The 13259-nt window shown below is 42.3% G+C and overlaps 1 protein-coding gene across 2 annotated transcripts in view; it reads right to left on the bottom strand.

Moving 5' to 3' along the window:
* LOC134459474 (collagen alpha-1(VIII) chain-like) overlaps positions 1-13259 on the bottom strand; it is a 30481-nt gene that overhangs the window by 8258 nt on the left and 8964 nt on the right. Inside the window, exons 1-2 of one of the 2 annotated variants that reach the window (XM_063211834.1) lie at positions 6507-6830; positions 607-925 (exon numbers count right to left, since the gene is read on the bottom strand). In XM_063211834.1, coding sequence (XP_063067904.1) covers positions 607-922 — 316 coding nt within the window. In that variant the 5' untranslated portion in view covers positions 923-925; positions 6507-6830. Of the gene's footprint in view, positions 1-606; positions 926-6506; positions 6831-13259 lie in introns of those variants that run through there. The other variant, XM_063211833.1, reaches the window with a different exon arrangement.

The raw sequence follows: 13259 nt of genomic DNA, 5'->3' as shown, positions 1-13259 counted from the left end.
TTTTACTTTTGACACCTCTGCTTTTTATTACTTCCGCCAAGGAGGTTATGTTTTCTGTTGCGTTGGGTTGTCTGTTTGTCTGTCAGCAGGATAACTCAAAAAGTTATGCATGGATTTGATGAAATTTTGTGGAGTTGTTGGAAATGATAAAAGGGACAAGTGATTACATTTTGGTGGTGATCCGGATCATGATTTGGAACCGGGAATTTTGAAAAAGATTCTTCACTATTGCGGGATAGGCTGAAACAGTTTGCAACTCCACAAAAACAAGGAAGAGAGACTTTTAAAAAATGATGGTGTGACATAGTCAAACGTGCTATCGAACAGCTTGGCAGAGGTCTGCACACGGTGAGTGCATTTCTAGATTTTTATATTTATTTATATTTTAGGTTTGTCAGTTTATCAGTAGGTACAGTGGAGTAATTCATGTCACAATGTACTGTTACTATGTAAAATGGACTCAGGTTGTAGGCTATATTTACACCATGAATTTACCTCTACTTTTATTTTTGACACCTCTGCAGAGTTTCCATCAATTTGTAATTGCCAATGTTGTGGTGCAGATGAAGTGGTGTTATACAGTACACTATCATGCAACCATCTCACCTTTTCCTTTCCCCTGGGGCACTGGGATACCCTTGCCCATGGGGATGCCCTTGCCCATCGGGATCCCCTTGCCCAGTGGCATGGGAAGCGGGTGGCTCTCTTCCCTGTACTGGGGGAGGATGGGCATCTCGTTGCCGTAGTACGGCTGCTGTGGGTACGGCTCCTGGGCTCCAAGGGGTGCGTGAGGTATCTGTGGCATGGGCTGGTGTTGCTGGGGCTTGTGCCCGTAGTACGCTCCGGCGTGGGCGTGGTGGAGCACGCACAGCTTGCACACTACCAACAGCACGTGAGCAGGAGAGGGCAGAGGCCCTGCCATGTCCTGTGAGAGGAGAGGAGGGGAGAGGAGAGGAGAGGAGAGGAGAGGAGAGGAGAGGAGAGGAGAGGAGAGATGATAGGATAGGGCAGAAGAAAGGGCAGAGGAGAGAAGGGCAGAGGAGAGAAGGGAGAGGAGAGAGAGAGAGGACAGGAGAGGACAGGAGAAGAGAAGAGAAGAGAGATGATAGAATAGGGGAGAGGAAAAGACAGAGGAGAGAAGTGAGAGGAGAGAGAGAGGAAAGGACAGGACAGGGAACGACAGGAGAGGAGAGGAGAGGAGAGGATGGCAGAGGAGACACACGAGAAGAGGGAGTTTAGGAGTAGATTAGTAATTTGGGTGACCCCTGGTGGCAGGAGGATATAGAAAATTTTGTCTCGTTTTACTATACCATCATGCTAATTTCGTGCAGAAGGCTTGGTGCTGTTGGATTGAGCACCATTAGCAGGTGGATTTTTTTTCCATGACTTTACCCACTCAATATGCATCATTGTTCAACCTGTTCCCTTGTCCCTGTCCTATTCACTGAATTGTACGTTACCAGCCAAGTAATATGTAGGGAGATAAACATTGAGTGGAGGTTTACAAATAGTTAGGCTAGGTTAAAGGGACACTGTGCAGGAAATGGTCAAAAAAGGTACTGTAACAATGCTGCTTATTGAAATTGGGCTGCCTATTGCCAAATTTGATCTTTACATGAAAGTTTACTAAGTAATAGACAAATATTTTCTAGTATGGTCCAAGTACAGTCATTTTGCAGCTAAAAATGGCTATTTTTGGAAATTCAAAATGGCACACCATGGAGAAGATCCTCCTTTTCATATATTTTTCCAGTCATAATGAATACTTAGAATTTTATGCTGGTGGTAAGTACCGGTATTCATGAAAAAGGTAACATTAGTGAATGGGCAACATGAATTCTGGAAATAAATGACTAAAAATCTCACACAGTGTCCCTTTAAAAGTATATAGAAGAGGCAAGACAGAGTATCAAAGTATTATGGGTGATTAGTCATTCACTCATATGCAACAGTATAATTTCTATCTGTAATATTTAATATAATATGATTGAAATGGAGGAGAAGTCGTGGTGTGAGCCATTACTTCAACAAATCTTCACCTGCGTATGGACTACAGATATGTCAGGTTTAAACCTCATGTTAACAAATATGCAGCAATATAAACAATACGATATTGCTAAAATAAATGTGAGGGAATACATATTTTGGAATACAGCGGTTTGTTTTCAAAGAAATCACGGCAATACAACACACCGCAAGAGTAAGAACTCTCAAAATTACTGTTAGTCGGCCCATTTTAAACAGCACAATCGCCGTCGCATCCAGTTAATCCACAGACATATCGTGCATCGCCAACACATTTGGCAGTAAAGACTTGCTCCAGGGCAGTGCTCTCAAACTTTTTTGAACAAATGGTCCCTTGGTCTCATCCTAAGGCTGCACTCACCCCTTGACCTCATCAGAAGCCAGCCAACGCCCCCCTTACGTAGTATTAAAGAAAAATAGAATAGACATAAGTATAGAATATACAGTATCAAGATAGAATAGGCATGAGTGTTAGACATGACATGAGTTGTGCTCAACTGAGCGCACCCTTCTCAAGGCAGCCCCCGTTGAGAAGCACTACTCTAGGGAGTCTTATTTTTTGCTCAAACAGACCAACACATAATTTTGGTTCCACTGTTAAGCAACATCAGCACCATTTCATCTAATAGAGAAAAAACAGTTTCAGACAGACTTTCTCCCAGGCCAGCCCTCCCAAGAAATTGTCATCTTGATCATAAGTTACACATGCAGTATATGACAGGATATGACAACTCTGTTTCTTTCTCTGTCTTTTATTTTTTGTTTTCCTATCCTCTCCCCATCTTTCTCTCTCTAAACTTTGTCTGTCTCTCCCTCTGTGTCTTTCTTTCTGTGTCTCAAATCACACTTGTGTCAGTGTAGTCCACTGTCTTTTGGTGCCTTGTGCACACTGTGCACTGAGGACTTCAGTGCATAGTTTCTTGGGAGAGTTTGTACCACTAACGCCGTGCCCTTATTGGGAGTGACGGACTAGCATAGTATTAGCTCGCCAAGATATTGGTTGTGAACTGTCATAGGGCAATCATGGGTAAGCGGTTAGGGCGTCACACTTGTAGCCCAAAGGTTGCCGGTTCGACTCCCTACCCACCAGTTTGGTGGTGGGAGTAATTAACCAGTGCTCTCCCCCATCCTCCTCCATGACTGAGGTACCCCGAGCATGGTACCGTCCTGCCGCACTGCTCCCTTGGGGCGCCACTGCGGGCTGCCCCCTTGCACGGGTGAGGCATAAATGCAGTTTCATTATGTGCAGTGTGCAGTGAACACTTGTGTGCTGTGCTGTGGAGTGCTGTGTCACAATGACAATAGGAGTTGGAGTTTCCCAATAGGGCTTTATAACTTCTCGTGTGTTTGCATTTCATTCACTCCAAATGGTAACTCTCTTGCAGACAATACTTTGCATGAAGGGGTTGGTGTTTTGTTGATAAAACCCTTCGACTCGACCAAACATCACATTTCTTCATGTGTTACGCAAACATGGCAGCCGCTTAGTGCGCACTTTGTCCATCATGACACATTTTTGATCGTTATTATGGCAGCATCTGGGTACTTTCAGTGCACTGAATTTTCGATGTGAGTGCCCTATGCACTGATACATAGTGTCAAGTGTACAAGTGTGCCATTTGAGATACGCTGTCTCTCTATCTGTCTCTGTTTGTCTTTGTCTCTCTCCTTCTCCTCGCTCCCCCCCTCTCTCTTGTTCAGCACAATGTCTGAGTGCTTCTGACAGCAGACTGCAACCTGATGGGAGGAAGCAGTATTGAAAAGTTTCCTGTGCAGTGCAGCCCAGACACCTCCTGGACTGGAACGCATAGGTGAGCCAGACGCCTTGTCTGTGGACAAGTGTATCATACAAACCAGACATCCTAAAAAGGGAAAAAAGACAGATAGATGCAAGTCTCTCTGGTTTTGTGCTGTGCTTTTGTGTTCTCAGACAGAAAATGATATTCATCTTGAGCCAAAAGGAGCTTGTGCTGTTTTTTTCCCCCTTCTGTCTGCAATCAGAACAAAATTCACATCAATCAGTGTTCAGAGCCCAGCCATGTAATACAGGCCACAACACTAAAAAAAAAAACCCTTTCTTTTTGACACGGCTCCAGTCCGGGCCACAGCACAGCGGAGATGGATGGTTTCTTCACTGCATAGTGGCAAGAAATCAAAATGCTCCATGTTTTATTGGCCTAAATAAATAACGATGGAGTGGCATTGATGGAGTGTTATAATCGCAACAAAATATCCTTAAAAACTAATTACGACAATTATGTTGCATGTGTGTAAACAATGAGTTAGATTCATAGGGAGACCAAAATGTTGTATTTAGAATACAACTGTGCAATGAGCTCCTTTTATTCCTATGAATATAATTTAGTAATTGCACACAATGGTCCTGCTTCTGGTCCACAGCAAGATATATAGGTACAGGGGTTGAGGATGAGGATTTGTGCAAGGCTATTTTTTTTGGTTCATCTTGACACTTCGTCTGAAGAAAAAAAATCCCTAACTTCCCAGAAGAAGAAGAAGAAGTAAAAGAAACTTTTTGTTTTCTGCCTTACCTGACAGTGTCTCTTTGCCCCCCCCCCCCTCTCTAGAGTACAGTCAGTACAGTACAACTTTCATTTGACTGTGAGATTCTACAAAGAACATCCCTTCAGAAAAGACCTGCCATGGTGTGGAGTACTGTACCACCAAACATCCACTAGAGGGCCCCATCTGACATATGGCTGTGGTTAACACTGTGGGGACCGCACACAGGTATGCGGACAGAAGCCAACATATACCAGCTAATTCATCAACACCTTTTGATCTCAGTGAATGTTAAACAATCCATAAATCAAATACAACATGCCTTGCCAGAACACTTATAATAAAAGAGATGATTATGTGTGTGCCCACCAGTAAATACCAAAGACTTTGAGCGCTTAAAATAATCTGATTTAGCTTGATTTTTATTAACGCAGATGTATAAAAAGCTTTTTTTTTCCCACAAGAAACAGGCGCTACCACTGATCACATAAAGCTCTTGCAGAAAAAAATATGATCAGTCCCCAAAGAATTTTCAAACATGTTTAAGTATGTTAAAACAAGGCTTCATGAAAAAGTCTTATGCCTTTAAAAAATGTGGGCGCCTTGACAAGCAGAGGACATAATCATCCAGGTTCACCTCTCCGCACCCAAAGTCTGGATATCCACAGCAGTGCAGCGGTGTCCAGCAAACTGTGGTCATCCAGCAGTGAAAAAATATTTCACTTGCCAAATAGCCAAGTCACACACTGGGCCAAAGCTGATGACTTTCAACTTCTGGGGTGTGTGCTGTTTGCTCCTCTCCTTCTTCCTCCCTCCCTCCCTCTTTCCCCTCTTCCTCTCTCCCTCCCTCCTTCCCTCTCTCTCTCCCTCCCTCACATCCTTTCTTTTTTTTTTTTTGCTTTCGTTCATCGACGGCAAACTACAGGAGAGTCACGTCTTTCCACTCCCTTCTGTACACACGGCGCAGCCTGCTTAATGAGGCATGATTACCATCCCTAAAGTATGTCTGTCTTGTGTTACCACAGGATTTCAGGGTTGAGTAGGGCTGGGTGAAAAAATGCATGGTGTTGAAGCATGTGCTTCCTAAGATTACTCTTGTATTGTGTCGGGATAGAGTGCAGCTTTGCGACAGCTGCTCGGCGTAGCCTATTCTTCTTCTTCAGTGAAAATGAATATTTATTTAGCTGGATGATTTTTTTGTCTTGGTACAGTAAGCTGCAGAATTTCTGAAGCATACCAAAAAATGTTTCCAAATCATACCGAAAAACGTGTGTTTTTTTCCATCTTGCTTTATTTTGATGTAATTTCATTAAATGTTGGCCCACGTGCATTTTAGTCTGACAGGATGTGTACAATGGCAGCACAACCTCAGTTCAGGGAGGTTTCACTTCACACTTTACTTTTACACTTCACATAAAAAAAAACATGTTTATGTGGGCCCATTTGCATGAAGCTAAAGCATGTCATGTCTAATGATCAGAATGGGTCTGAAGTCTCAAAGAGGACCTCTGTTCAGTCTGACAAAAGACTTCTTCCACAACGCAAAGACAATAGGAATGTAAAAAGTCACCATATACATGGGTTCACAGTGTTTGTAAACACAATGTTGTGAGGAGGGGCAAGACACTGGCAGCCAACCACATGAGCTAATTTTTTGACCGACATTTAGTGCCCAGCATGGTCAGGGGAAAACAAAAATTTAGAACCCATGTATACTGTTCTAACCAGCTTGGATAAGGCCTGCCTCAGTCATTCAACAAACAACGCAGTGCAATGCTATATGCAAGGCAACGCAATGCAACGTAACGCTGTTGGCATGACACAGCCGCAAATACACACAGCATAGGCTGCAGTCTTTCCAGTACAAGCACAAGTTAACATACAACAAAAGAAAGCGGCCGATTGGACTGACGGAGCTTAGATAAGAGGTGGGAGACAAACAGAAAGCAAGCTTGTCCTACCCTCAGCGTGGCTTTGTCCTATTCCAAGCGGCCCGTGGTGGTTGAGTGAGGTGTGTTTTGAGGGGTTGTTTGGTTGCGTTTGGCAAATGTGGCAATTCTCTCGTCCAGCTGGTGTCGACGAGCGACTGCGGGCATGAGTCGCGGCCAGGCAGCAGGTTCGTGGGCTGGTGTGGCGTAGCGCGGTGCAGTGTGGCACGGGCAGCCCTGCAACCATGATGGATGAGCTTACGGCCTGCACTTTGACATTTCTCAACCCGATGCAGTTTTAACACTGGGCCGACAGCTCAACGTGGCCCCTGTTGACGCTTGGCTGAGGTTCACAGAGGGCCTCGATCAATGTCTCTTGTTACTTTTCTTTTTTTCAATTTCAGTCATTTCTACCCCCGGTCTCTCTCTCTCTCTCTTTCTCTCTCTCTCTCTCTCTCTCTCTCTCTCTTTCTCTCTCTCTCTCTCTCTCTCTCTCTCTCTTTCTCTCTCTCTCTCTCTCTCTCTCTCTCTCTCTCTCTCTCTAAATGTCTGTTTTACAATATTTTATACATAATCATTGCCAGCAGCACTGGGATTGAGTTCATATCAAGCATCACATTTGCACACCATTTCATATTTTGGCAGAGTAATGATATTGCATTGAATTGAATTGAATTGGATTGCATAATAGGCAGCTATTCACCTGATATGCTAATCAAACAAAAAAGTTGGACTGGCTCCACACAGACTTTGACTGCAAACTGTGATTTTGCACGTCTGTCTGTCTCGTGGTACATCGGTGCAGGAAATACTTGCGAGTCTTGTTTTCCCTGTGAACCACCGCGGCATGTGTCAATCAGCCTATAGAGGTCTAATGTTTAACCTGGAAGTGGCGGAGAGAGATGTATTAGCTCACCTGGAGGCCTTTCATCAGTGAAAATGCAATTTACAGTAAACTAGGTATTAAAACAACTCAATTGCTACGTTTACATGAGACATTTAATTCAGAATTAACTCACTGTAATTGATTCTGCTTTGAAAACGTCATGTAAACACTTTTCGGAATTAAATGAAGGATCAAAGTAAACCCGACAGAATGATTTAATTCGGAATTATTAATTCGGAATTAAAAACGTCATGTAAACATATAGCCAATATGGCCAGAGGCACCTATTTATTGCAGCCGGCCTGGCAGTCAATTAAAATAATCATGCCAACATACAACAAGTATTTGTTGGGCTTCTTGTGCCTTCATCTGATATCGACAGCAAAGAGATGATAGGAAATGTTTGGGAGAGAGTTGGGGAAGGGTCAGGAAATGACCTTGGGCTAGAATCGAACCGGAGTCCCACGGTGTAAGAGTACGCCGTTTGAGCCATGGCCAAGGCCAGGTCGAGTTCAATTTACAGTGAACTAAGTATTAAAAGCACTCAATATGATCAGAGGCATTTATTTATTGCAGTTGGCAATCTGTTAAAATCATGCCAACATGTTTTTTTTAAGTATTGTTTGGGCTTTATTTTGACAGGATATTGTGAGAGGAGACAGGGGAGCGAGTGGGAGAGGAGGGGGGAGACCATGGCCAGGTCAAGTCCAATTTACAGTGAACTAACCTTTAATAGCACTCAGTATGACCAGAGGCTTATACTGCAGCTGGCCTGGCAATTGATTCAAATCATGCCAACATGTTTTTGTCCAGAGCAGCAGCAGTGTCGACTTGCCCTGAGAATTTTGGCCCAAACATGTTAGCATGATATTACGGTAAATGATGGCTAGACAAAATAAAAGCCTTTTCATTGGGAGACTATCCTCGAGTGCCTCACGAGATTCACTATGAAGGATGAAAACATATCGAATCTCAAAGTTGAATACAAGCAGAAGACTGTTGTTCCACACCCAATATCCCTCCTGGTGAAACTCTTTTGTAAGTTATTATGACTATTACATTATGTCTGGATCGTAAATGAATGCATACCCTCTTTCAAAATCAAGAAATAATCAGAAAATGTACTCAATAGACTTGATATGCTCATCTAACCTACTGGGTGATGACACCAATTAATGTTGGTTTACTAGTGTACCACATTGCATACAAATACTATGGTGTTTTTAGACCAAAAGATCGTAAACAAATGTAGGCCTACATAGACATTCAATGGGTTGATCTGCTGGAGGCTGGCTTGTCTGGTTGCAATAAACCTCAGAGGCAGACTTTCCATTAGGCAAACCTAGGCAATTCCCTTGGGCCGTGACCAAATCTGACCTCCATAGGGGGCCCAACTGTAAACACACAAAAAATAGGCTTGATCTTAATTTGTCATTTAACTGAGAAGTAATTGAAGATATAAGTTATATGAGAAAAAGGACTAACATAACACCAAAAACAAAGAATTCTATGTCTGTATAATGACTTTTGAGGGCCCCATGTGTATATTTTGCCTAGGGCCCCAAAATTGCTAGAACCGCCCTGGATACTGTAGACCTGATCATATAACACAGCTGAGGAAGTTCTGATAATGAATATTAGAGGATTTCCAGCAATACTCAGTAGCCTAGCTGTTGGATGAACACTGCATTTTTTACTGTGTAGTGACTGAAAAAATGAAATGGGATTAGTAAGTGTGAAAACAATTATCGCGGGGAAGGTCTAAACTCTAAAGCCTCTACAAGTGTCCCCGTGGGTTGAAATGGGCTATGGTCCAACTCTAGCGGTTTCTGCCAGAGCTGACATCCAATGAACAACCGCAGTGCAGTGCTGAACAGAACAATTAAACTCTCCTTACAAAAGAACACATTTGATAGTTATGTGTTTTTACACAAATACATTCGCATCGTACATACTGTTTGTTTCACACTTATTTTAGGCGAAGTCACAATTATTACAAGGCACTATTTTGTAGGCCACCAACAGTCACTGTCATCCTTCACAATGCAGTATGTATCACGGACAGAGCCAGGGGGAAAACCAGTAGTGCCTGACACAGTATATGAACATGTATCTATTGTATTTTAATTAAGTGGTATAATATACAGAAAGCAATGGGCAAGACTTTATTTTTGCAGTTGTGCTATAATGAACTCTTCTCAAAAAACATCGCAGAGAAACACTAGAAAACTCCATGTTAATACCATTAGTCCATAATAGCCTATGCCAAACACTGATACTGTAAAATGAAGTGTTACCCATTTCTCATCTTTACATGTTATTTATTCAGTGACAATTTACATTGAGTCTGTTGACTAGAACATGTATAATTACCATACCACAATCACTCAAATATAAAAAATCTGCCCATATAGGCTCTCTTATAATCTGATAGAATAATATTTCTCTTGAAACATGATGAAGAGGACAGATATTTGGCATTCAGGAGATCACATAAAAGCACAATGTTGGTCAAAGAACTGTTTGACCGGTTTTCTTTTCCACACATGAGATTGTTGTGAGTAGTTTTCATTCTTTAACACCACTGGCAGTTGCCATATTACACTGTCATGGGAACAAACCTCCCCTCTTGCTCATTTTAGGGGAAAAGAAAGGGAAGTCTACCAAACAACCGAAGAAAAACAAAAGCAAATGTCCCTCCTAATTTTCCTGTCCTAAAAAAAATCACTTCCTGGCTCAACTCAATTTCATTATTATTTCACAGTATTATCCCAGCACAAGATTCAGGGGATGAGTGCAGTTAGTCTCGGTTAAGCTTATGTCAACAAGGTACAGTATCTAGTGGCGCAGTTGCCATGAGAAATACCTGTAATACTAATGTAATAATACACTTGTTGCACAAGAAGATAAAGAGGTCTCTGTTGTCCCAGTAGCAAAAACAAGACCTAAAATTAAAACTAAAAGCTACAATTAAAATGTCACCTCATCTGTTTTATTACACATTAATAGTGAGTATGTAATTGTATACATGAACTAATCATACATACAAAAAAATCTCACCGTAAGCTACACCACATTAACTTAACCATGATATATAATGTGAATTCACTGGTGCCTCATGATGTCGCATTTAAGATCCACAACCTCTGGTAAATAGGTGCCTTCATGTATAATAATATGGTCAGCATGCATTCAAGCACTGATGCAAGCGATATTAATTCACTAAAGTGCATGTAGTAGGCCTCTCACTTACACCCTGCCTTTGATAAATATTTTGCACATAATTAAGCTAGTTTGGTGACATACATAATGTGCTAAGTAGAATAAAGGTCGGTAATTGAGAGTGAAGTCAGCATGATGTCATTCTTCAAGGCCTTGTTTAGCTACTTATAACTTATGGCAGAGCTTTCCTCACTTTTCACTTAAGTCAACACAAGCCATATGTTCAAGAAACATTACATAGCCACACCTCATATGAATTGTAAGCCTATTGAATGTTCGAAAGATGATTTAGAGGCCAAAATAGTCCAGAGAAAACATTTGAAATGGCTTAAAACCATTAGATGGCCTTACACAGTTCATACACCTGACATCTCACACTTGCTAAGGTTTTGCACCCCCCCCCCCAAAAAAAAAAAAAAACATCTGTGCAGCAGTGCCACTCGAAAACAGTCAAATAAAACCCCAAAAACTTGCATCAGAGAGACTGTGTGCCGAACAACACATACTGTTGCAGGACATGGAAAATCACCGTGGGCTCGAAACATCTGTAAGCGTAGTCTACCCAAAGCTCCAACATCCATTGCTGTTGTCCAGTCTCCAAGGGTAGCCTCTGTCTGTGCTTTCTCCCCACTTGTTTATTTATTAAATTCACGTGGCTGCAATAAAATTCTCACTTTGGTCCCTGGGGCTTCAATTGTAACAAGTGCACCAAAACATTCATGGTACTTTACTCTGGTGGTAGAGCCACACCCAGCAAAATATGCATCTCTTAAAAAAAAAAGAAAAAAAAAGAAATGGTGCTCAAATCACCCATTTCCCATTGCTATAATGGCACTGAGGAAGTTCAATACAAAAAAGATGACAGACAAAATACAAAGCAAGAGAGGGAGAGAGAGAGAGAGAGAGAGAGAGAGAGAGAGAGAGAGAGAGAGAGAGAGAGAGAGAGAGAGGGGGGGAAAGAGACAGAGAGAGAATGTGGAAGAGAGGAAGAAAGGGAGAGAACAGAGAATGTGATTTCTTGTACTCTCCTCTCCTCAGCTGCCAACATTTACAACCACAGCAGTTGTCTGGCTGGTTATAAGCCATAGCTTTTATCGCCTTGCCTCTAAGTCTAAAATAATCAAATTTCCATTTCTTCTCTGAGTGTGCTGACTGCTTCCAGATGCTCTCCCCGATCCCTGATAAACAATCTCAATCACTTTTTGAATGTCAGCAATGCCGCTTGGTCTGCATCTGCACGTAGGGGTGCGTACGTACGTACGAACATGTTCCTGGGACTAATTCTTCATGATCTGTGATATGTGTCGGTATGTGTGACGTTTGTTTTATTACACCTCCTGAAGTGTAAACAGAAGCATGGGTAGATGTTAACAGAAGCAGGACTTTTTTTTAAAAAAATTGGGCTCCCGGTGCTGTGGCTTCTTTGAATGCACCAGCAGAGCTAAACATCTACGTACATGATGCGTCTCAATCTTCTCCACGGCAGCTGCGATTGAACCATTTCATTGGCTAAGTGATCCTAGACTGGTGTGTATACAGAGGAGGAGGATGCTCTATGCAGGAATGAACGCTGACAGATGGCCCATGATTACACATACCAGGGATCCAGAATGGTGTAAGAAAAACATACACAGACACACAAGATGCACACACAAGCACATACACGTACACACACATGTATACACGCGCGCACACACACATGCACACACACACACACACACACACACACACACACACACACACACACACACACACACACACACACACACACACACACACACACACACACACACACACACACACACACACACACACACACGTAATCTAAATCTACTGATTCCTGTTATTTGTGCATCCAATTACGCTTTTACCATTTTTGATCTAAAATGTACAGAAAAAGCAAAATCTGTCATTCATTCATATCACATACTGCAACATTCTTTTTTTTAAAGGTGAACAGAAAACTCCTTCAGAAAAGTTGCCTCTACTGCCACTTTTTCTTTTTCTTCCTATTTTTCATAAAATGGAGTGGAAATGTGGGGAAGCAAGCCTGAGCCAGAGCCCTGACCAAATTGTCTGCAGTTCTTCTGAGTCACATGTTGGTCATTCCATTCCCAAACATGCGCACGATCGAGCAGGAGCAGAGAAAACACACAAAACCAGAACTTTCCCTTTCCAAAACTTGCACAAGGCAAACAGCAGAGCAGACGCTAGTCAGTGAGACCGTGCCGTGACCATGTCAGGAACACTCTGAAGCCGTGTAAATATCTAGTACACAGGCGTTTGAAAGGTTAGGGTGCGCACATCCACAAAAAACATTAATCCAGATGCCAGACAATAGTAGTAGATTGTGTGAGAGAGTGGTCTGTAGTGCAGACTGGATATATGAGCTCCAAAAAAATACTTTCTTCAAGAAACAGCAACGTTTCGGTTCAGATCCCACTACTGGATCGAAATGTTTCCGTTTTTTAAAAGAAGTATTATTTATTGGAGCTTATAGCTAGTGTGCAGATCTATCTATCATTCACACGATATCTAGTACACAGGCAGACAGGCAGCTCCGGGAGCAGACTATAAGCCCACTGCTGTCTCGCTCCCTGTGACCCATGTGTCATAAAACTTCCGCCTCCCCAAAGAGACAACCATCCGTCCGTTCTCACCTTCGACACAACGATGGC

Source organism: Engraulis encrasicolus, chromosome 12 (assembly GCF_034702125.1).
Source record: "Engraulis encrasicolus isolate BLACKSEA-1 chromosome 12, IST_EnEncr_1.0, whole genome shotgun sequence".
Taxonomy (NCBI): domain Eukaryota; kingdom Metazoa; phylum Chordata; class Actinopteri; order Clupeiformes; family Engraulidae; genus Engraulis; species Engraulis encrasicolus.
The sequence above is the reverse complement of the archived record's forward strand: the minus strand, read 5'-3'. Positions and strand labels throughout refer to the sequence as shown.